This window comes from Pygoscelis adeliae, unplaced genomic scaffold (genome assembly GCF_000699105.1).
Source record: "Pygoscelis adeliae isolate BGI_AS28 unplaced genomic scaffold, ASM69910v1 Scaffold222, whole genome shotgun sequence".
NCBI classification, from domain to species: Eukaryota; Metazoa; Chordata; class Aves; order Sphenisciformes; family Spheniscidae; genus Pygoscelis; species Pygoscelis adeliae.
Window position 1 is genome coordinate 1426298 of NW_008824309.1, and position 21634 is coordinate 1447931.

General features: G+C 40.2%; 1 protein-coding gene across 1 annotated transcript in view; it reads right to left on the minus strand.

The window, feature by feature from the left end:
- The window catches only part of LOC103912662 (von Willebrand factor D and EGF domain-containing protein-like), a 266632-nt gene that overhangs the window by 86601 nt on the left and 158397 nt on the right, over positions 1-21634 (minus strand). The window contains exon 16 of the mRNA XM_009319021.1: positions 20096-20191. Within this exon, the coding sequence (XP_009317296.1) occupies positions 20096-20191 (96 nt within the window). The remainder of the gene's footprint in view (positions 1-20095; positions 20192-21634) is intronic.

A 21634-nucleotide genomic window follows, 5' to 3' on the forward strand; every position in this document is an offset into this window, starting at 1 on the left:
CAGTCTGAAACTTGACCATTATTCCTTAAACTATGACCATCAAAGTCAAAGGTATTTATCAAGGATAATGTGTGTATTCCACCGTACACCTTGTTTGTTGGGACAAATGACCTATTTTATTGATTCTCTTTCAGAAGCTATTCTGTTCACTTACAGATGAGCGGGGAACAAAACTATTCTCTTGACTAACCTCTTTATTTACAGTCTGATGAAAGAGGACTATTGTGTTTTATCCGTTACCAGTGTCTCCTAAAAGTCTCTACTTTTACTTTTGCAAAGATCTGCGGTGTAGTGGTAGCCAGAGACTGGTCTCGCTCTCTGAAGCATTTTCAAAATACTTCAGAGATAAAACTATTCTAACTTAGACAGTGCCCATCTTCATTGCAACAGAACTGAAAATCTGCTCTAGGTTACTGTCAATGGTGTTGTCCACTGAAAGGTTGAAGCATTTTGGACTATCACTTGTGATAGAGATCTATGCCCTTCTTTCCCAGTGAAAGTTGGCAGGTAAATCCAAGACATCAGTATTTGCACTTGTAAGTATTTAAATTAATTATTAGGGACCTAAAAGTAGAGAATGTCATGTTTTGCTTTTTCTGGTTTTATAGAAGACTGAGAACAGATGTAGAAAAGATTTTATTGTGGCAGCTATATCTACTGCTGCCTCCAAACATCTTCTTGAGCTGTCCACGTAGGCTTAGGCTTTCGTGAGTTAGAAACTGCACTGATGAAGGTGATCTGTGACTTCTTACTAAAGATAAATCAAAAGTAGATGTCCAAGATGAATTGTCAGTATTTGTCCATTGTCTTTTTGTTGGCTTAATGGCCTACTCTGGCTAGCTATCTCAGTATAGAGGACTGAAACAATTTTCTTCCTTCTGAGAAATGTCCAGAAAAAAGTGGAAGTCTCTGTAGGTCCTTTGGTTTGGTCACCCTACTGGATGTGTGTTAGGAAGTTAATGAGGAAAAAATGGGGTTCAGTGCGTAGATGAAACCTGTATCTCCATTTCCATCTCTGCCATCTCGATAAGGGCAGCTGCATGAATTCACAGGCTGAAAAGAATGAAGCTGGGGTTGTCTAACCGCCTCCTACCCTTGAAAAAGGCCCAGAGAAACAATCCAGCCCTAATTGCTTCTGAATAGTGGAGAAGGTTCAGCGACTGCTGTGAAAAGTTATCATCTGGATTGTTACTTGTAAAGTGAGATGCAATTTCTGCATTATGAAATGGAAGTGATTTAGATGATTAATATGAGAAATAGAATAATTAAAAGATAATATAAATTAATAAATTCACATACACAATAAACAATATGTTTTATATAATATGTAATAAATTAATATAGAATATGAAATAATATTTGAATATCATGAACAGGATGTTGCTACTACTTTCTTATCTTATAATGTGAATGTTTTGCTCTGTTGTTGTGTTTAACAGCCAAAGTCTGCAGTTAAAGTGGTGCAAATCAAGGCTGTATTCAGCCTTGTTGTTGATACTATAGCGAAGCACAGAATTTGGGCATACGCATCCAAGCAGGAAAGGGGGTGCAGAGCACAGGGAAACCTCAGGGGCTTAAATTCGAGAAAGCAGTTTTGCACAGGGGAGTAATGTGATGAACGAAACGCCTCCTTGCCAGAAATGCACTGGTTCTGGCAGAGTGTGTGGATTTGGCCCACTATTTGTGTGCTGCTGGGAGATGGGAAAGAGGCCAAAGTAATACAAGAGCAACAAAAAGATGTAACCAGAGGTTGGTTACAGTCCTCTCTGCTGCTCCTAGCAGCCTGCTCACGTGTGCCCGAGCTGAGGCAGAGGTGAGCACTTCTTTGAGCAAGGGAGGCAGTCAGAAGGCTTTTTATGTTTAAGCAGATAAATGCAATTTTTTCCTTGAGTTCTGGATTTGGGCGAATAGACTCCCATTAAAACACAAAACCAGACCTGCTTTCAGGGGTTACACTTCCATGTGAAACTTTATACCTAACATCTGTGAGGATGAAGACTTTCTTGTTCCCCTGCTTCCTCCCTGCCTCACTGTGAATGCCCTGGAGCAACATTATAAGACCTCACCATCTGCTCTCTGACAATAGTCTTCTCTCTTTCTATTCAAAAAAACAGAAATTCCAACCGCTTGGTGATTGTTTGGGTTTGCTGTGGGACCTAGGAGTTTCAGCCAGCTCCTTTTGGACAAAAAGCTGATTTAATTCCCCACTACAGTGAAAACAGGGGAAGAAATAGTAAAAACAGAATAATTAGCAAGAGAACGGATTTGAAGCAAAGTTTCAAAGGTTAGATAGATATATAAAAAGTTGCCTAGGCTTGTGTGCCTGCATAGGACAGCAGAAATTGTTAATGATAGTAAGCCTTACTTGCCTTTCACAGGAACAGGCATGATTTATTTATTTAATAAACTGAGTCAAGAATATGTCATCAACTAATAAATAACTTTAAACATTACCATGTTCGAACTAGAAGACAGCTGGCACAAAGAAACAATTACAAAGCCATTGAGATTTAACTGATGAGAGATTTCCATAAGTAATTACGCTCAGCGAGTGTGAGAAGAAAGAAAGATTGCCCTTTAAAGGGGATAATGCCTTGATATTTTCCTCATGCCCTTTTACTGTAAAGCTAATAACATACACAAACTGAAGTGACCCTGTATGCAACAGGCAATAATGGATCTCTTCCTATTCCAGGTCTTCCAGTCCCTCCCCATGCAGATACCTCCAGCTATCTTGGTGGTCAGTCTGAACATGTAATATTTACATGGTCGGGCTCTTAGGTTAGCAGATACCTAGAATTTCTGTCTGTGCTTCATGTCATCTGGGTATGCAGAATGGGCTACTCCATTTCCTTTTGTCCCTGACCCCTCTTTTTTTACCTTGTATTTCAAATTATTTAATTTAAAGACTACTAATTTTGTCTGACAGATCGAGCTCAGCATCCACATAAGCAAAAGATGAGTCAGGTCTCTTTCTCACGCTGATGTTGAGTCCAGAAATGTCTTTGAAAGTAATAGTTTCACTGGCAGCATAAGGCAGTTCTGACAAATAAGGGGCAGAATGTAGGCGCTAATCATGTCATGGTTGACTTTCATATGTAATATACACTTAGTAGAAAATTTAATGCATGAAGATCTCCGGCGCAACGTGCGTGGCTACAAAACTGTAGTAATTAAAGCAGCACTTACGGGTCTGGCACAGCATTCCTACCCATCCTCCAGAGCACTCACAGATGTTTGGACCTATACATTCTCCACCGTTCAGACATTTCTGCAGGCAAACAGCTGAACAGATTGACATGAAACAAGTGAGAAGATGTACACGATATATCTGGATGTTCAAGATCTGTCTGAAAGAGTGACCTGCTGGGTTTTATTCCATATGGCTAATTTCTAAAGAAGTGAGTGTGTTATATTCATCAGATAATCAGTGTTCAGGATTCTTTGATATTTGCTTCTTAAGAAATTTATCTTTGATGACTGTCTATTGGTAGCTTTGTTATTTCTGTTGCTCAGCTCACCATCAGCTAAGAATACGCTCCATACAGAATCATAGAATCATTTAGGTTGGAAAAGACCTTTAAGATCATTGCATCTAACCGTAAACCTAACACTGCCAAGTCCACCACTAAATATATGATATAGTCATATAATATGATATATTCTTATGTTATATACATATTATGTGTTCCATGTTATAAATGAGTAGATTCTCATAGTAAAATTTGATACGTTTAGTGCATATATTGTTTCTTCAGAGATTCTGAAAGAGTGAATGCATGTTTTGGTGTATACGTGTGAGACACACAGACTTCCTTCAGAATTTCTGAATAAATTATTAATATTATAATTTCAAAACACTGATTCTGAAATCATATTTACTATCAATCAGGACCAAAGGGTAAAAAGCCAATATTTTAATGTGGTTTACATACAGTATGTCATCTTGATAATAAATTTATTCAGTTTATCTGTCAACATCATGGCAATGAATGGAAAGGAAAAGAAGGAAAAGTATTCCTTGAAAATATTTTAGGACGAGAGGTTTTTTTTAATTACATTTTTATGTAACTGTCATCAGCTCTGGTAGAGTTACAGAGTAAGAACACATCATTCTCCAAATTATGCACCAAAATGTATCTGGTGACCTTGAGAGTATATCAGTTTGGAAGGCTTTATAGCAGGCTTTAAATAGTTCTGTATGTTGAAATATATGGCATTTCTCTGTAAAATATAACAAAATATGTGAAGCTGTTAAAACATAAAATCAATGATTCAAGTTTAATACTATAAAAATGAATTTCCATAACAAGATGTATAACAGACAGCTGCATGAAGCAGAACCAGGGTTCCCCTACACAGCTTTTTTCCTTTGCAAGCATCAAATGTTTATAACATTTTGTATTACCTCTACTTAAAACCATTTTTCTTCAAACTCCTGAAGTAGCAAAACAGATTCTATTCACTACATTGTTTTTTAATATTAAAAGAAGGTTACAATTGATGTTGACTGGCCTAAGTAACAATAATGTGTTTGATGGGCAGTACGGGCGCTTACGTTTATCGCAGTGCTTTCCCCTCCAACCGGATGGGCAGTCGCAGACGTTTGGCCGTACACATTTCCCGCCGTTCATGCACATGGGATCACAGACACCTGCAGATACGTATCAAAGGAAGAACACGGTAGCTGGGAAACGAGGGAAGACTTCACTAGAGACTTATTCTCTTCCTTTCAGAAGGTTCAATTGCTTGTAATTAAAAGCCAGAAAAGTAATTTGGATTTGAGAATCTGAAACGCAGAGGCTTGATAGCTCCCATAAATCCTTCTGGAAAACGCTGCGCCTTGTGTGGAAGCTCTTTCGGGGAAGCTCCAGTAAGAGCTGCCTCACCAGAAAAATAAGACAGGCGTTAATTACAACGATTCTCAGAAAAACAAGTAAGACATTTTCTCTGGCAGCTGTGGACAGACCAAATACTTGTCAGAGCTTTCACTTCCTGATTGGAAAACACGTTCTCAGATGCTCATTTGGATAAGAAAAGACTTGAAGAGGATAGACTGGTTTGACACAACTTTGGGAATGTTTTTGCATTCAACCAAGCTTAAAGACCAAATAGATCTATTCCATCATGGCCTTTTTGCACCATTATTTCTTAAAGTACTTACCTTTTTTCTTTATTCTGTCATATAAATAAGATGTGAAAGCTAAGTTGCTCTTTCAACCACAGGAAACCAGATGACTTTTTGTTAGATTTCATTAGAAATCTCATTGCTAATTTTTGTGTCTCAGATTAAGCCCTGAATTTATCAATATTGTTGTTTTACAACATCCAACAGTAAAATCTCACTGTTCAGGCAAGTCAAATATCTGCAGTCCCAACCTGCTTTGATATAGGTAGATGCCATAGGCAGATACCCAAAGTCCTCACCTCCCATTTCTCCTTGCCTGTAAGTGTAGGAAGGACCCATGAGAGGCAGTGTAGTTCAGAAACATGGCAGTGCTGCTGATGGGAGTGGGAATGATTTGCCTTTTACATGGAAGAAGGCATTTGATAACTGGGTGGAAGACAATAAAGCCATGTTACGTAGCAAGTAGTTGGACTGGGGTACGAGAGTCAAGTCAGGAGGAGTCCGACAACGAAGGTTTGAGAACACAATTGTGTCGAGTGGCTCCTGCCATGTTTAAAGCTTTATAGGTACAATGGGTTTTCCCAGTGACTCGTTACGAACAGTGGTAATCAGCGTCAGTCCTCCCTGCTTGCGGAGCCGGGTGGCTGTTGAACACCCAGCTCTTCCTCAGCAGGGAACAGGCTACTTGCTTCTGCCAGCACCGAGGGGGCTGACAGCTAAAACGTAGCATTACAGTGCCTTTATTAGCCTTAAGGTTGTGATGTCTTTTGGCCCATCAACAGTAAGAACAGAACTTGAATACTAATGCTGTAACAGTTCTGATTTTCAAGCCATCACTATGTACAGGGCTCTGAAACTACCACAACCCCCCCTCAGACCTTTACTGTAGAAGGTGGAATCCTGCAAAGAGCCTCAAAATAGGAATGATTATTAAAAAATAGCATGCAAAAATACAGCAACTGCTAGTTGATGGGAGAATAACCTTCTGTTCCTCTGTCAGGTATGATCAGGCATTTTTAGATAGGTAGATTTAGATTCTAATTATTCCTCTGATGCATTGAAATATTGCTTTTGTGGCTTTTTGTGTCCTGGTCTATTCCTTCAGTGCAGATGCTGCTGCACTGGCAGCTTTTAGCGCTACATTGCTGCTCTTGGTTGGCTGCTACGTTTGCATTTTGTTCTGCAAAGCCTCCTGGATCCCTCAGCGTAGTGACCTGCCCTCGGGCAGGTCAGACTTACCCACGCTTATAAGGGCTACTTGGATCCAAGCCCTTAAACTGTCATCCTTTTTCCTTCTTTCTCCGCCTCTCCTGATCCATGCTATAACCTTGGCCTCTGCTTACTAAGGCTAACAGAGATCTACAGTTCTTGCTGAACTATCAAAAAGTGCTGCAACCACTAGTTAAAACCTAGATGAGTTCAAAGTGTCATGGCAACCATAACTCTGAAATCATTTAATCTTTCATTTTCCCTCTTCCTTTTTCTCTCCCTATTGATCTCACGTTTCCAATAATGGACTTCTGACCTACAATCTTATGTTGTGTTGTATTTGTCTTCCCGTTTCAATTATAAAACAGCTCAGATATTCAGAATTTAGAAAATATGACCCCAAACCGTAAAATTTGGTTCTAGATTTCAAATGACCTTAAGCTTTGTGATATTCATGGACCACAGTGCCCCAGTGCTAACCTGCTGTCCCAAAATAATTTGAAAATCTAGAGATACGATTCTGAGATCATATGAAACTTGGACAATGTCTTCCCCCCGCCCCTTAAAAAGTAAAGCCAAGAAAAAGTAATTAGAAGCACAGTAGCACTTGTTCAAATGGGTATTTCTCCTTTTTTTATTAATCAGTACAAAATGTGTATTTTTAACCTTATATAAACAACTACCTTTTAAGATATTCCTGGTTGTTTTGTACTGATAGCAGATTTTTTAATTGTAGAACAGACTCTTCCTTCAATTACAGGGAGTCAAAACTAGTGTGCTTTTTCATTAACTTTTAGTTTTCAGTTTGTGTATGACTGAACTTGCTCCAGCTCAATTTGCATTGTAATTCAGCAAAACTTGAAGCAACAGGTGCGGTCCAGTCTTGGTCTGAGTAAAACACATCAGTTCAAATTGACTTTCAGCTTTGGATCTATTTCTCTCTTTGTTCAGCTGCCTTAGGAATGAACACGTAACTATGAAAATATACACGTTGTTTATTGCTTATGGCATCTCTCACCTCGGTGACAAATCCAAAGGAGTTCAATTCAAAGTGAACTAAGGGAAGTACCAAACCTGTTCTGAGCTGGAGGGGCGCTTCTGACCGCCTGCCCTCTGGGGCAGATACTGTCTCTTCTTGCTAGGGAACTCATCAGCACCTTTATGTAAATGAATGCAGTGTTATCTCTCCCCTTTTCCTGTCTGACACCTCCACCTTGTTCTCCCTTTCTTTAACTTTCTTAAATACAATTCCATCTCAGTACCCATCAGGCAGACTTCAATATTTGTTGATGATAACTAGTTCGGATCCTTTCTAGTCCCACTCCTTGGCCTCTGTGGAGGAGCTCCAATTTCAAAATAGCAAACAAAAATGTTACAGCCTCTCACAGGAAAACTAAATAAATTATCAAACACTAGGAGAGCAAATCAAATTATTGTAATCCTCCCAGGCACTGTCATGACTTTGGAAAGACTCACATTTCTTTTTTTCCCCTCTCCGTAAAAAAGGCCTGGCATCTTGACCCAAAGACAACAGTGGTTTGATAGGTTTTCCACCTGCCTTGGGGACTAGCCCTCATGACACGGATATAAACACATTCGTGTCTTCCCTTCATTGCAGTTTGGTAGGGTATATCGCTGGGGGTAGGGAGAGTCCTGTACTATCAACACATTCTGGGTGCAAGCTTGCTGGCAGTCAGTAAGTATCACACACCCGTTCCCCTTGCTGTCAGTGTCGACATTTCTATGCTCTTCAGTAAAAACCAAAGCACAGAATTTCATATGCAATAGAGTTACTGAATTCTATAACCCACCAAAATTCTATAAGGCCACCAGCTAAAACTAGAAAGGACTTCCATGATCTTAAGTTTTCCAAAACTGGTAAGTTAGACAAGGTAAGCCTATGTTGAAGGTGATAACGCAGGTTAAAGAAAAAGCATGATTACCTGTTGTATTTCAGGTGAGGGATGATTTTGGCAAGGTAACAAGCAGCTGCAGGTGTTAAGATAAAACATAGGTGTTGCACAGAACATCATACAAAATGTACGCAATTCTTCTCTGCACTGAAAAGCATTCATAAGTCGCTAAGCTTTCTGTTTTATGCAGCAGCTATTTCTCTTTGATGGCTTTAATGCATTTTGACCTTAAAATCGCTTAAAATTTCCTGCGACCCTTTTCATATCTTATCCCCTTCCAGGCTGACTTGACCCAGTGAAATGCTTCTTGCAACTCTTTTTATCAACCTCCATGGAGCTCCATAGTTCAACTGTTCAGCCCTAACATCTTTAAGGTAGTCGGACCTCCTGCTTTGTCAGCCAAAGGGAAGAATTTTCCTGCAAAGTAAATATTTCCAGACATTAATAAAATTCTAAGGAAAAAAGCAACACCTTAAATGTTGTGTGTAAAGTAGGTCCTCCTGGTGTAAGTAGCACCAGCGATAGACACCTACAGTTCCAGTGTCTTCCTTTGCCTGCCCTTCTTGCCATTGATTTACAGTAACAGTTCCCCTAAACATACACAGTATTAAGCAAAATATCCCTGCTACGCAAAGCCAAAAGGGACTGGGGGCAAAGTTAAGCACTGGGCATGCTTTGCTAGACTGCACATACTAGAAGCAACTGAGAGTAATCTCTTGTTCTAACAAATAGTCACAATATTAGCCAGCAGTATCTGCTGATTAGTTTACAGTGATTAAAAGAAGCCAGACATTTCCTTCAGACTCCCACTGCTTCTGTGGATTAGCAGACAAAAACTTTTCAAGTTAAACCTAAACCACCTTTTGATGCAAGTACCCCATTACACCTGTTCTTGTGAGAAGTAGATAATAGTAAGTAGTGAAAAGCTTGTAATTTTGTTGAAATAAGACAGTCTTCATCACCACCCTCATAAAGTCAAAAGAGAGGGAATATTAAATCAGGCTCCTGAAATCTTGGCAGAAAGGGATCCTCTGCAATATTTCAGGAATACGCCCTGCCGCAGCTGAACGTCTATGTCCTTTCCTGACAATGAGACTGCATAGACTATTTCTTTCTGAATCAAAAATTACCTGTCATCACGTATCCTGAGCCATGCTGCTGATGAGGAGACAGTGCATTGTGCTGCAGTGCTGATTAGAAGAGGTAGTTTTCAAGAGAACTTTTCTTTTTTTGTTGTTTTTTTTATATGCCCTGTAGAAGCTGAGAAAATTGACCTGCTTCTGGATGCATTCTGCCTTTGGATGGAAGAGAGAAAATAGCCTCAAGCAGTAACATCTGTGTGGGCCAGCTAGGGTAATGCATCAGGCTATAGCTTACTGACAAAGAACGCAGAAATGCGGCCAAAAGAACACCTACTGGTAGACACATACTTCAACGCATCCTTTAAGTCACCATCCCTGTGTTGTCATTTATATGTGATTCACAGGCACCGCTTTTATTTCTGGCTGGGGTTGGTTTTGGACTGACTTCTCTGTGGGTCTAGTGCATATTTCGACTTGCTCTCTCTATTGCTCTTTTGAGGTGCTGGAAGCTTGATCAGTTGCAGTTTTGGCTTTTGCGTGTGTACATGTTGTTTTAATGTTCGTTTTCTCCTTTCTGCTTAGTGGTTATCTCGATTTGGTGTGACATTCTCAGAAACAAAGAGCTGTAGCTGGGGACATATAACACAGCAAGGACACAGAGCATGGGAGGGATTTAAAAATAACACCGACTGGTCTTGTCAGGAAAATACAGATGACAGAACTCAAGCTGACAACAAAAATGAAACCAGTAGATATGAAAGCAGTGGGTTTTGTGTTAAAACTGGCACTTTTAGTCCTTTTCCAATGTTTATAGGTAATATACATCACCTACTGATAAAACACAGAAACCGGGGAGGAGCTCTGTGCCAGGAATGGCACAATCATGAGACTGCAGCCTTAAAGTGTAGAGATGTTGCTGACCTTTTTCATAGGAGAAGAACTGGAAGGTCAGGTCAGCAGTTTGACAAAATAACACGGTTCAATTGATCGACTGGAAAGAAGGTTCCCCATCCCTCTGGATGCATTATGCATCCCAGCAGCACTGCTCGAATGAAACATTATCCTGACTGCAGCAAGGAAACAATTGGTCGGATGCTTCTAGGCTCCAAATAAAGATTTGATCTTGCTGAATGGTCTTTAATCCTTTGAAAAAATGAATCACGAAATGGGTGTGTTCCGGCCAAAAAGGGTGTTTCTAGCAAAGGCACCATTGTTTGGATTCTACTGCCCTGACACTAGCAGAAACTAGTCGAGGTAAAAAATGTCATTCTCCCCTTTAGAGGGTATAACTGATGCTCAACAGATCATTAGTGAGATGGATGTACCAATATATCTGCTGCTGTGAAGGTCCCAAATGCACATAGCTCTGAAAAACATGTTATGGATTCGGGACACTAGCAATTTCTAGTGCCTTTTTTTCTATTTCCAAGGGCAGTAAGGAACTAGTTTTGCCTGTGTTGATTTTTAGGCACGTATGCTGTTCCAAAGATTGATTTTCTTTGAAATTCCTCATCTATGTTGATTTGGATTTGTAAATAAAGAAATAACTTTCTCTCCAAGCTCTATCAGAGTAACCTCAGATGTGCGATCCACTGAATGGCAGTAATTATAGCCACAGATTAAATTTTAAGAGGAAGGAATTTTTGTCATGTAATAAAATTGTTTGCAAGTTTTGTGCAAGGTTCTTCTAAAATTTGGATCTGTATCCATATCAAGCTACCAATCATTTTGAGGTTTGCTCATCCCTATTTCTCACTTCAAGTATCTCTGACAGAGATGCAAAGCACTTCTTCAATAAATTACCTTTCTGAATAGTAAAAATAATCTGGTAGAAACCTCTGAGGGATGCAGTGCGGGAGAACAAATTACTACAAGACACAGAGGGAGCTGTAAATGTAATTGTGATGGGTGTGGTGACAGTTTGCATTTATAATATATTCACTTTACCACACGGCTCTAGCAATACGAGTTAGTTTGCACGACCTAGCACACATTGCAGAAGAAAAAGTGGTCTGAAAAGTTGTAGACCGTACAGATAGCAGTGCAATGCCAGTGCTTTCCGTAATTGTGTGGTTCTTCGTTCTGATGCGTACTCTGATATACATATGGGGCCTTTTAGAGTTATTAAAGCATGAAATAAATGTAATTTAGGTATTAGTTCAGGGAAAAAATGGGGAAAATAATGAATATTGGATGGTAAAACTACTGAGATGCCAAACTCTGTGTGTTGGTGCCTAATGTCTTGCATTCCTGTTTGCTCTGTCATGTCACTCTCATCAGATGATAACATTTTCTATCAGTTAAAGAGGATCCTAATCTCTCCAGCTGTACCTCCAAAAGATTCCCTGGTAGTCTGTGGTAAGCAAGACTTAAACCTCAGCAAGCTGTGGAAACCAATGAGGGATTGTCACTCCAATACAGATAGGGGACTCCTCACTCTCCTTGGACTGAAATACGTCTCCCTCTGCGTCTCCTGATCTTCATTTTGCCTGTTGTCTCTTTCAGGTGAAACTCTTTCTAGAGGTACAATGGTATGATGTTTGGATAGCCGCAAAATATTTCAGCATCTTTCAGAGTGAAAGCCACTATAAACAAAATAAGCATGTGCAGGTGCACATTTATATATTTGAGGAATATTCTGCTAGGAACTGTCAGATTTCGAGATCATTACCAAAACCTTTTTCTCATTTACTTATTGGTTTTAGTCTGCAACACTATTAATTTGAAAGAGACTATAGCTATACTTTATTCTCATCTTTGCAACTGTTAGTACATAATTAATGTGGGGAATTGTAAAGTATACTCTCAGCACAGCTTATATTCCTGTCTTGTTAGGGTCTTGGGTTTGGTAACATTTTCTCTTCATTGAAGAATGCTCTGTGTTTTATTAGGTCAGTGAACCATTGCAGCGTGTGTATAAATTGTTCTGTTGAGCTGCTTTCTTGTCATGCCTGAATAAGAAGTGAAAGAGGATTCTCATATACATTGTTTCCCTCTGTTAGTTGTTTTTGCAGCTTCTGTGCCTGCAGTATGATCTGCCATTTAGGCACGTTTCCATGGCGCTGAGTGGGCTAAGCTGTCGCCTATGCTTGATGCAGTTTGGTTTATTTTCATCTGTACAAAGGAAAAGGGAGATTCAGGCGGAGTAACCGAAGAGAACCGCAGTGGCATGGGAGACGCAGTCTCAAGCCAGGAAGAAGACCAGCCGCAGGCCGCTGTGGTCCGGCTGATAACCCAGCCGAAGAGAAGACCTCAGGTGGGAAGTCAGGGGGTTCAGAAGAGGACTGCTGTCTGCATTGGCATTGCACTAATCTGTTAGTCATCCCACTGTTATCTGTCTCAGTAAGTAAGCTAAGGCTTACTCGGGAATAGATGCTGGAGAAGATTGTCTTGCCAATGTCTTTTTGTGGATAAACAGACAACATTAATCTCCAGAATTGTCCGTCCTCTGGGCTTTTCAAATGGTAGATCCCATGCCCCTTTTTTAAGAGACATTTAAAAAATATTTTAATTAAAAATAGACTCCCAAAAGTATTGTTTCTTAAATCAATTAGTGGAAAAAAGCACTTATCCTCCCACAGAAGCCCACTGCAAAGAGAAATGCAGTAATTCAGGAATCCCTGCTTTTTTACTTTAACTATGCTTTTACGTACGGCAGCAGATCTGACACATTTCTTTAGTGCCTTCAAGATACAAATAAAGAAATACTGGCTCAAAACCTAGATTTTCTACTCTAGTAAAAATCATGCTGTAGTCCGTGAATGTTTTGCTTATGGAAAGAATAAAAATTTAATAAGGCTTTTGGGCTTATTTAGGATATATATTCAGTTCTTACCCAGATATATTCTTGTTGTCTTCCTGCAAAATAAATTTAGACAACTGCATGTGCTCAAAACCCCTATTAAAATAAATGCATCAGCTACATATATATGAACAAAATGTAGCTTTTAAGAGAAGCCAACTAATGGTTTTGTCACAAATCCTTACTAAGAGTGAGCAGAGAGGAGCCCTGCTCTGAGAGCAGACCGCAAACCAGGTTGTACCTTGAGTCACTGTCTCCCATTCGGTTCTCTCCCTTTCTCTGGGAAGTCACAGCTCTCCCCGTTCCCCCCAGGCAAGATGCGTGGATCATGTTGTGGATGATCCAGCTAAATGGGAAAGACAGTAGTAGCCCTGATATTTTTTTCTTCGTCTTCTGTTGTATTTCCTGCTCAAGGAAGGAAGACGACATCTGATATGAACCTATTCTGTTACACAGGCTGGAAAATCAAGTCAGAACTGAGACCAGGGTTTCCTTTTCCCGTGTCTCCAGACTGTCCACCAACCGGTCAACAAGCCAACCTACCAAGCTTTCTACTTCTGTTGCAAAACTAATGCTTTTAGCAGTAAGTTACAAGTCTCTCTGCTATGAGCAGCTGTTTATTTCTTTCCAAACACCCACTGCCCGAGGATATTGGCCATCCTGAAATCGTAGACAAGCAGTTGTTGCTTGTGAGCACATCCTTGACGTATGAAAAGCAAGTCTAACGCAAATGATTACTCCGTCCATTTAAATGAGATACACGGGTTGTTCCCTGCTCAGTTGCGTGGGAGGGCATGCTGGACCTCTGGTTTGCAAACTGGCTGATTTTAGATGGCTTGAGTCAATCTGCCTACTCAGTGAAGACAGTCCAGAGAATATATCACCCGTTGTCAAGATGATAACTCGGTGGAAGTCTAATTTGTTGAGCAGTAAAACTTCCTGCTTATGCAGCTGGCAAGGCAGTAACCTACAGAAACATTACATGGGAAGGCTGGAATATGGGAAATCAGTGACTTTCACAATATGACATTGCTTAGCAAAAAGCTGCCTTTGAAACCCAGTGTTCACATTTCCAATTAGTTTGCCTCTAGCTCTCATGCAAGTAAAGTCCTCATGGTACCGGGAAGGAAAAAGAGAAGGGGAGGGAAGAGGAGCAAGCAGAGCTGGAAGAATGAGCGTGAATTATATTGTGCATTGGCTATAAATCCTGCCTGCAGGAATTACTGAAATGGAGAAATAGTTATCTACTAACTTTGAGATCCAATCTGCAAAGTCCCAATGTCAGTGTGATGATTTATGTGATACAAAGTTGGCAGGATTCAACATGACACGATAAAATAGATGCATGCAGAAACACGGTCTCTCTGTTTTAAACCGTATGTCAACTCCAGCTAGCTGGCTGCGAGACGAGTGGCAAGAAGGTACGCTGCCGTAAGAGAGGCCGAGGTCAGGCTGCAGATGTGGTTGGTATTCTGCAGAAGAGAGGAGGAGCATGTTCAGCACCGTTCTACTGTGACCTTTGCTTGCTGATGAGCTCCAGAGGGAGCTGTGGCTTGCCTTTTTGCTCAGAGATGAACTCGCTAGAAGCAGATAGCAAGGGAGAGGGGTTAAAAGTGTGGTCCCAGGAATTCCTCTTTTTCTCCCCTTATCTTCACTTCAACCCTTCACAAGAAAACTCATCTTTTATCAGCTTTCCTTTTTTAAGAGTTGTTTCTAAAGCAGTCCTATGAAAATATGTCTAGTAAATAAATGAAATCTAATCTGTTTTCTTTGTTTATAATTTTTTGTAAGGATGTAGTAGAAATCAGTGTGAACACTGCTTTAAAGCCTCATGAACAGGAGTGATATCCCAGGATTGCTACAGCTGTGCATTTTTTCAAAATGTAATTTAAAACCGCTCGCCAATAGCTTTTCTTTAGTATTAATGCCGAGTACGTTCGTTTGATGCAAAGTCGATCCAGAAATATATTTTATTTTGAGGTACTGCCAGAATTTGCCTCTTTCCACTCAACAAGACTGATTATACTGAAAACAATGCGTAGCAAGTGAGGATACAAGGCTGTACAATTGCCGAGGCATAACCGTACATTTCACTGTCAGCTCTGACACCCACTCGTCCTGGGTGTGGGTGTCTGGTTTGCATAATCACCAGGCAGTTATTTATCAGTAAACACACCAGGCAAAGCCTTATATTTCAGCTGGCAACCAATCAGACCTGGTTGATTTACACGTTTTTTTGAGACGATGTTTATTTATATACAAAACAAACACAAAATTCAGGCTGAATGCCTTTCTCCGTATACTGAAGAAGCAAAAAAGAGTAAGCCCACGTGGCAAAGGCATGGTGCTGCCACTCCGTCCTGCACATTTTTAGGTGTCAGGCAGAGAGTATTAGAAATGCCAAACTGTACAGACAGGGATGGAAGTGAAAATCCTAAGGCATGTTGCCAAATATTCAAAATAAACCAGTAGCGTATTTGGGCTCAATTTAGAAATAACTTGTCTTTGATTCACTGCCATGGTTTTTAGTTTTAATTATCTCCTTCAGTTGAGAATCTGAAGCTGCCAAAAGCAAACAGAAGCTTTTGTTTCTCTGTCCATGCAGGTGAGATATTAAGAAGGAAAGAGAAATGTCTAAAAGCAGTGGAAAAAATGCCAAAATATCCAAGTGGTAAGTCACCAAAAACCTGATTGGACTTATTTTTATCTTTGCCTCTAAACACTGTTCCTACCTAAAAAAAACTTCATAAAACTGGTATCATGACAAATATGCAATTTGTTTAGAGTATGTGACGTCTTTATTCTGTTATTTCAAATACCGATATTAAGGTGCCGTTTTATGACATTTGTTCAGATGAAAGAAGTACTTATGAGCATTAATTACTGGAGAAACAGACACCCACAACTATTATTATTCTTATTTTGTTGACTCATCACAAAGACAAAGGTCTGTCCCACTTGAACAGCTGCTACTTACATCTGAATCATAGAATCATAGAATCATTTAGGTTGGAAAAGACCTTTAAGATCATCGAGTCCAACCGTTAACGTAGCACTGCCAAGTCCACCACTAAACCATGCCCTAAGCACCACATCTACATGTCTTTTCAATACCTCCAGGGATGATGACTCCACCGCTTCCCTGGACAGCCTGTTCCAATGCTTGACAACCCATTCGGGGAAGAAATTTTTCCTCACATCCAATCTAAACCTCCCCTGGCACAACTTGAGGCCATTTCCTCTCGTCCTATCGCCAGTTACTTGTAAGAAGAGACCGACACCCCCCTCGCTACAACCTCCTTTCAGGTAGTTGTAGAGAGCGATGAGGTCTCCCCTCAGCCTCCTTTTCTCCAGGCTAAACAACCCCAGCTCCCTCAGCTGCTCCTCATAAGACTTGTTCTCCACACCCTTCACCAGCCTCGTTGCCCTTCTCTGGACACGCTCCAGCACCTCAACGTCCTTCTTGTAGTGAGGGGCCCAAAACTGAACACAGTATTCGAGGTGCGGCCTCACCAGTGCCGAGTACAGGGGCACGATCACTTCCCTCCTCCTGCTGGCCACACTAGTTCTGTTACAAAATTTCTGAGTTGTAAAACACTTGGGTTCACACATCAGGAACAACCCTAACATGTGAATTATCTCCAGGATGGGCATCCAAGTGCTTCTGGCTTCCCTGACTTCACGTGACTCCATCAAGGCGGTCATCCAGAAGTGTGTTATAGTATGATAAGCCTGGAAACTGTAGCATCCCTACTGTAATCAGGGTATGGCAGGGAATTTTCTCCTTGCTCTAACTCCATGTCGGAGCATATTAAAGCTGAAGTCAAAGGGTTTACTGATGCAATTCGTATCATTATTATTAGGTTTCAGAGATATGTGTGCAAAAACTGTGTACTGCTGTGTACAAACAATGACAAAATTGAAGACTGCCAATTTCAAACATTCACTGCAGGTTCAGAAAGGTAATATTTTTGTTCAGATCACTGTTTCTGAAAAGACTATTTCTCAGTTTTTATGGTTCATGGGAAATTTCCCAAACCCACAAATATTTTCCCAAACTAAAGATCAAGAATGTGAGGCTGCTCTGCGTGTAATGCATGGGTGGGAAACTTCTTCAGACTTGTCTTTCTTAGTCTTAAGTTTACTCACTCTATCTTGATAGGTTTTATTAGGCAGGTAATAAATCCACCCAAAATTTCTAAGATTAGAAACTCAGTGTAAGTACATAGTAAAGCTGATTTGCTGTCAGAGGTTTTTGAAACGGTACTAGAAGTGTAAAAGGACTTAAGGACACTGCAAACTCATGTTCGGAGAGCAAAGAACAGGTAAAATAATGACGAAATCCCTCACAAGGGATTGTTTTTCTCACTTTGGCTAAGCCAGCTGTGCATTTGTCCGCATGGGGTAACCTGGCAGTGATGCATTAGACGCTGCTGAGCTATGATTTGGGCCACAGGTTGACCTCTGGCAGTTTCTCTGAAAATGTGGTACCTGGGCCTGGTGATTTGCAAACGGGAGCTGCTGCAGTATTAAACTTCCAGTAAACTTTGTTTCTAATTACAGTTTTGCTATTGTCATATAGGTATTTCTTTTCCTTACTCTTTGTGTAAGGATATTACAACTCTGTGCAATTACCATGGCAAGTAATACATCCAGAATTAAATCATAAGTCTCACACAGGGCACAGCCGGGTTCATTAGGTCCTTAAAGACAAACAGAAAAGATGCTCAAATCACGAGAAATACCTCTCTGTAAAGTAGAAATCTACTGGTTTTTTTCCGATCCCTTCCTTGCCATACCCTTCCCAGGAAGGTTAGCAAAAGCACTGCACAGATCATCTCCCAGCCAGGTTTCTGAGCATTCAGGCACACAGCCCGTGGGGCTGGTCTCACCTCTACAGAGTCAGAGGCCCAAGCGGCTGCAGGATTATCGAAATCTATTTGATCACCGTAGGAGTATATATATACTGCGAGTGATACTGCAAATGAGACAAAATGAGCTACATGACATATTAGCTCTTTTTGGAATGTAAAATGCATATTGTGGTACTTTTTATATATTTTATTTAAGAAAAAGTGGTTGGGTAGTGGAAATTCTTCATTCTAGGAATTTATTTTCCACTTTTTATTTGTCTGTGTGTAAATAAGTTAGGAATACATGTCCATGTATATACTCCTAGCCTTTAATTGTGTGCCAAGTACGTCAGCTGATCTTCTAATCAGGTCAATGCCTGATTGAAAATGATATAAAATCATACCTAAAAAAAGGTATGAAACGCCTTTGGCATTTGAACTCCGAGATGTATGGGACTGGGAGCGGCATCCAACTGATGGGAGCACTAGTTTTCTCCGTATTGTTTGTGGGGGAAGGTTTGCGGAGGTCAGCCGAGACTTACTTCTGCTGCGTGCCCTGTAGTCCTTTGCTCCAGAGGAGTGGAGAAATCTGGATCCTCTGGCAGAGGAGAGAGAAGCTATTTCATATGGCAACAATGATAAGACATACAGCTCTAATAGCAACTGCTTGCTATGAAGAGCTTGTGAATAAACTATTTCTTTCTATGAATCATGATACCTGTCCCGTGTACCGTTGACTGTAAGCAAGAAAAAAGAAACATTACTCAACATTTTTACCTATTAACAGTCAGTGGCCAGTAAGAGTAAGCAAAGAGTAGCATTTGCCTTCTACTTAATCATGTTACTCTTCATTCATTATGGACACAGGTCCTTTCTTTAAGTTTTTATAACACTAGGCTAAGTAAAACAGACTATATACTGGTTATTGAAGTAGAATGGAGGCTGAGATTGGACAGAACAAAAATATTTTCATCATATCAGAAAGGTTTTTTTGCAAAAGATTATACTAAGACGGGCAACAAAACCTCATAAACTTTTTGAAAGTGGAAAGAAATGTGCTGTGGGTTGGTAGTAGCTTTTGGAGCATTTAGGGGAGTGCTTTGCTAGACTGCAATCATGATCACCTCTTTTTTCTTTTATCTGTCTGGAGATGTGGTAGTATGTTTAAAGCTGGAAACAGTGCTTTTCTAATGTTCTCTAACCTCAAAAACAAGATACCAAACATAAGGGTTTTTTTCCTCCTTTCTTCCCTCCAGCTTGTTCCTGCCAGAACACACTATTCAATTGTGTACTTTGCAGCCAGGCAGAACTGTGCATCGTGATTCTCCCTGCTGAAGGAGGGGAGAGCTGTAGTATGGGGATTCAGAGGGCTTTTGTTGCTGGAAGGAATTTTTTACTAGCTTTTTTTCTCTGTGTGTGAGAGACATAAAGTGCTCTAGAAATGTACAGATTCTTCCTGCCAAGAATGGTTGTTTTCAGAGCTCCCCTTTTGCCAATTTCAAACTGGTTAAGAAATAATTAAAAAAAAAAAAAAATTCACATACATATCCTAAATTCCCTGGGTGACAGATATTGTTGAGCAATAGAGTCTGTAAAAGTGTCAAAATAACCTATTTCCCCAGAAGAATAGAAGAATCGAATATGAATACCGATGCTAAGGTGAAGAGGGAGTTTTCAGTGAAAAGAACAAAGGCAAGGTTGAAGCGTTATTAACCAACTGTCTTAATTAAGCTAGAAGTATGATGTTCTAATATGTTTAAGGATTTCAGTCAGCTGCTCTGTCTTTGGCTTTAATTCCCCCCCCCCCCAAATTTTTAATGCAAAATAATTAATTCATCTCCAAATACGAGTGTTACTCATTCTGAACGCATGAAATATTTAGAGAGGATTCTAGCAAAATGTTCTACTCCCAACATTGACTTGACTTAATGCTATTCTAATTAACAGGTTGGTTTTAGACATAACATAGTGGTATATGTGCTCTGATAGAAATATAGGAGATCACGGCATAAGTCCAGACTAAATATTCTGTGGAACATGCACATAAGGGAGAAAAATTGTTTATGAGTCAGAGAACATTGGAAAGCAAAGGGAAGTTTGTCACTTACTCTTCTGACACCTTCTTCCAGTGTAGCCCTCGGTACAGGAGCACACATTGGTTCGAACGCAGTGACCGCCGTTCTTACAAGGGGGAATGCAAACAGCTAGTGAAAGGAGAGCAAAAGTTTTGCGCACTGAAATCGCACAGGGGTTCAATGTTGCCTAAATATAGGCTCCTTATTTAGGTACCTGTGTCGGGAGAGCAGTCTGCAGAGGCTTTATTCTTTAGTCGGGGTAGAGAAGGTGTCTCTCCAAAGGGTGATTCGGGCAGATGCCTAGCTGGAGATCCTGATTCTCTCTTGTTTGTGGAAAGAATGTGGGACATGACTCCTAGCACCTAGGGTCTCTTTTAGATACCTGCAGTTAAGTGGTCGGAATATTCTGAGAATCTCTTGGGTTTTTAACTCTCTAGCTAAAGGGCTTCTTCAGGGGCTTCTGCCCTTGAAATATAGATCAGTGTTTGATATTTGCTAACTTGGTTTTGGTGCTATTTCTTCCCCCCCTTCTCAATGAAGCAGAAGGAAGGGTTTTGCTTTTCTTCAGCATCCATCCGCTATCTCCCCATATCACTTCCATATCCCATAAATGCGGATATTTATTTTCAAGTTTTAGTTCTGTCTAAACCACAACACTTAAGGACAAAAATTCCAAATCACCTAGGTGTTGAAAATCACCTTCCGTGTTGAACCTCAAGAGAAAGATCATCAAATTACAGAGTCTGTATCATTTTCACTCTCTCCTTCACCCCCAACATCACAAAAACAAAGAGCTTCCAGCAAGCTCCATTTGCAATTAGATTTTTGTGTGTGAATCATTCACTTGCAAAAAATGCATTTGGATTGCATTCATCTAGGAACTCCAGGGAAACAAAAGAGAGAGAGAAAGAGAAAAATACTTTTAATATTGAAATAGTTCAGGTTTGGTAGTAAGAGTGTATTTATATTCCCAGATTCAGGAGGGGTTATTAGATCCATGCTCAAAATAATGAAAAGCAAGTGGTATAAGCACAGGGGTCTTCCAGCTATTTGAGCCCTAAACATAAATTTTTCTCACGTCTATTCTGCCTGGGCTAATGGGTAAAGTATTCATTAATTTGACTTCTGCAGCACAAGTGAAGTGAGCAAGAAGCCCAAGGTACTGATAGCCTCAGTTTAGAGCTCTCCCCTTTAGGACAGGGATTCAAAATCAGGTCCTGCTCTGTGTCTGGCAGAGTGATATTTGATCAGATCTTTGAGCAGGGATCTGAAGAAGTCCTATACAAGTCTCCCATCCACTACACTCTAGGATGGTCAAGTAGGTGATATTGTGAGCCCCATTTGAAGGTAAATTATCATCTGGCTCTGAAACACAGTATAGTACACGCTATAGAGTACGCAAAATAAACAAAGTAGAGCCATGCCTTAACATTTAATTGAATAGCTGCTAATTAGTGACATCACTGACTTCAGATAGTTTTAGGTTAATTGTTTAGTTATCATTAATGCCATCATAAATAAGTGCTTACTCCTTCACAATACCATTAAGAACATTATAATGCGGATTTATGA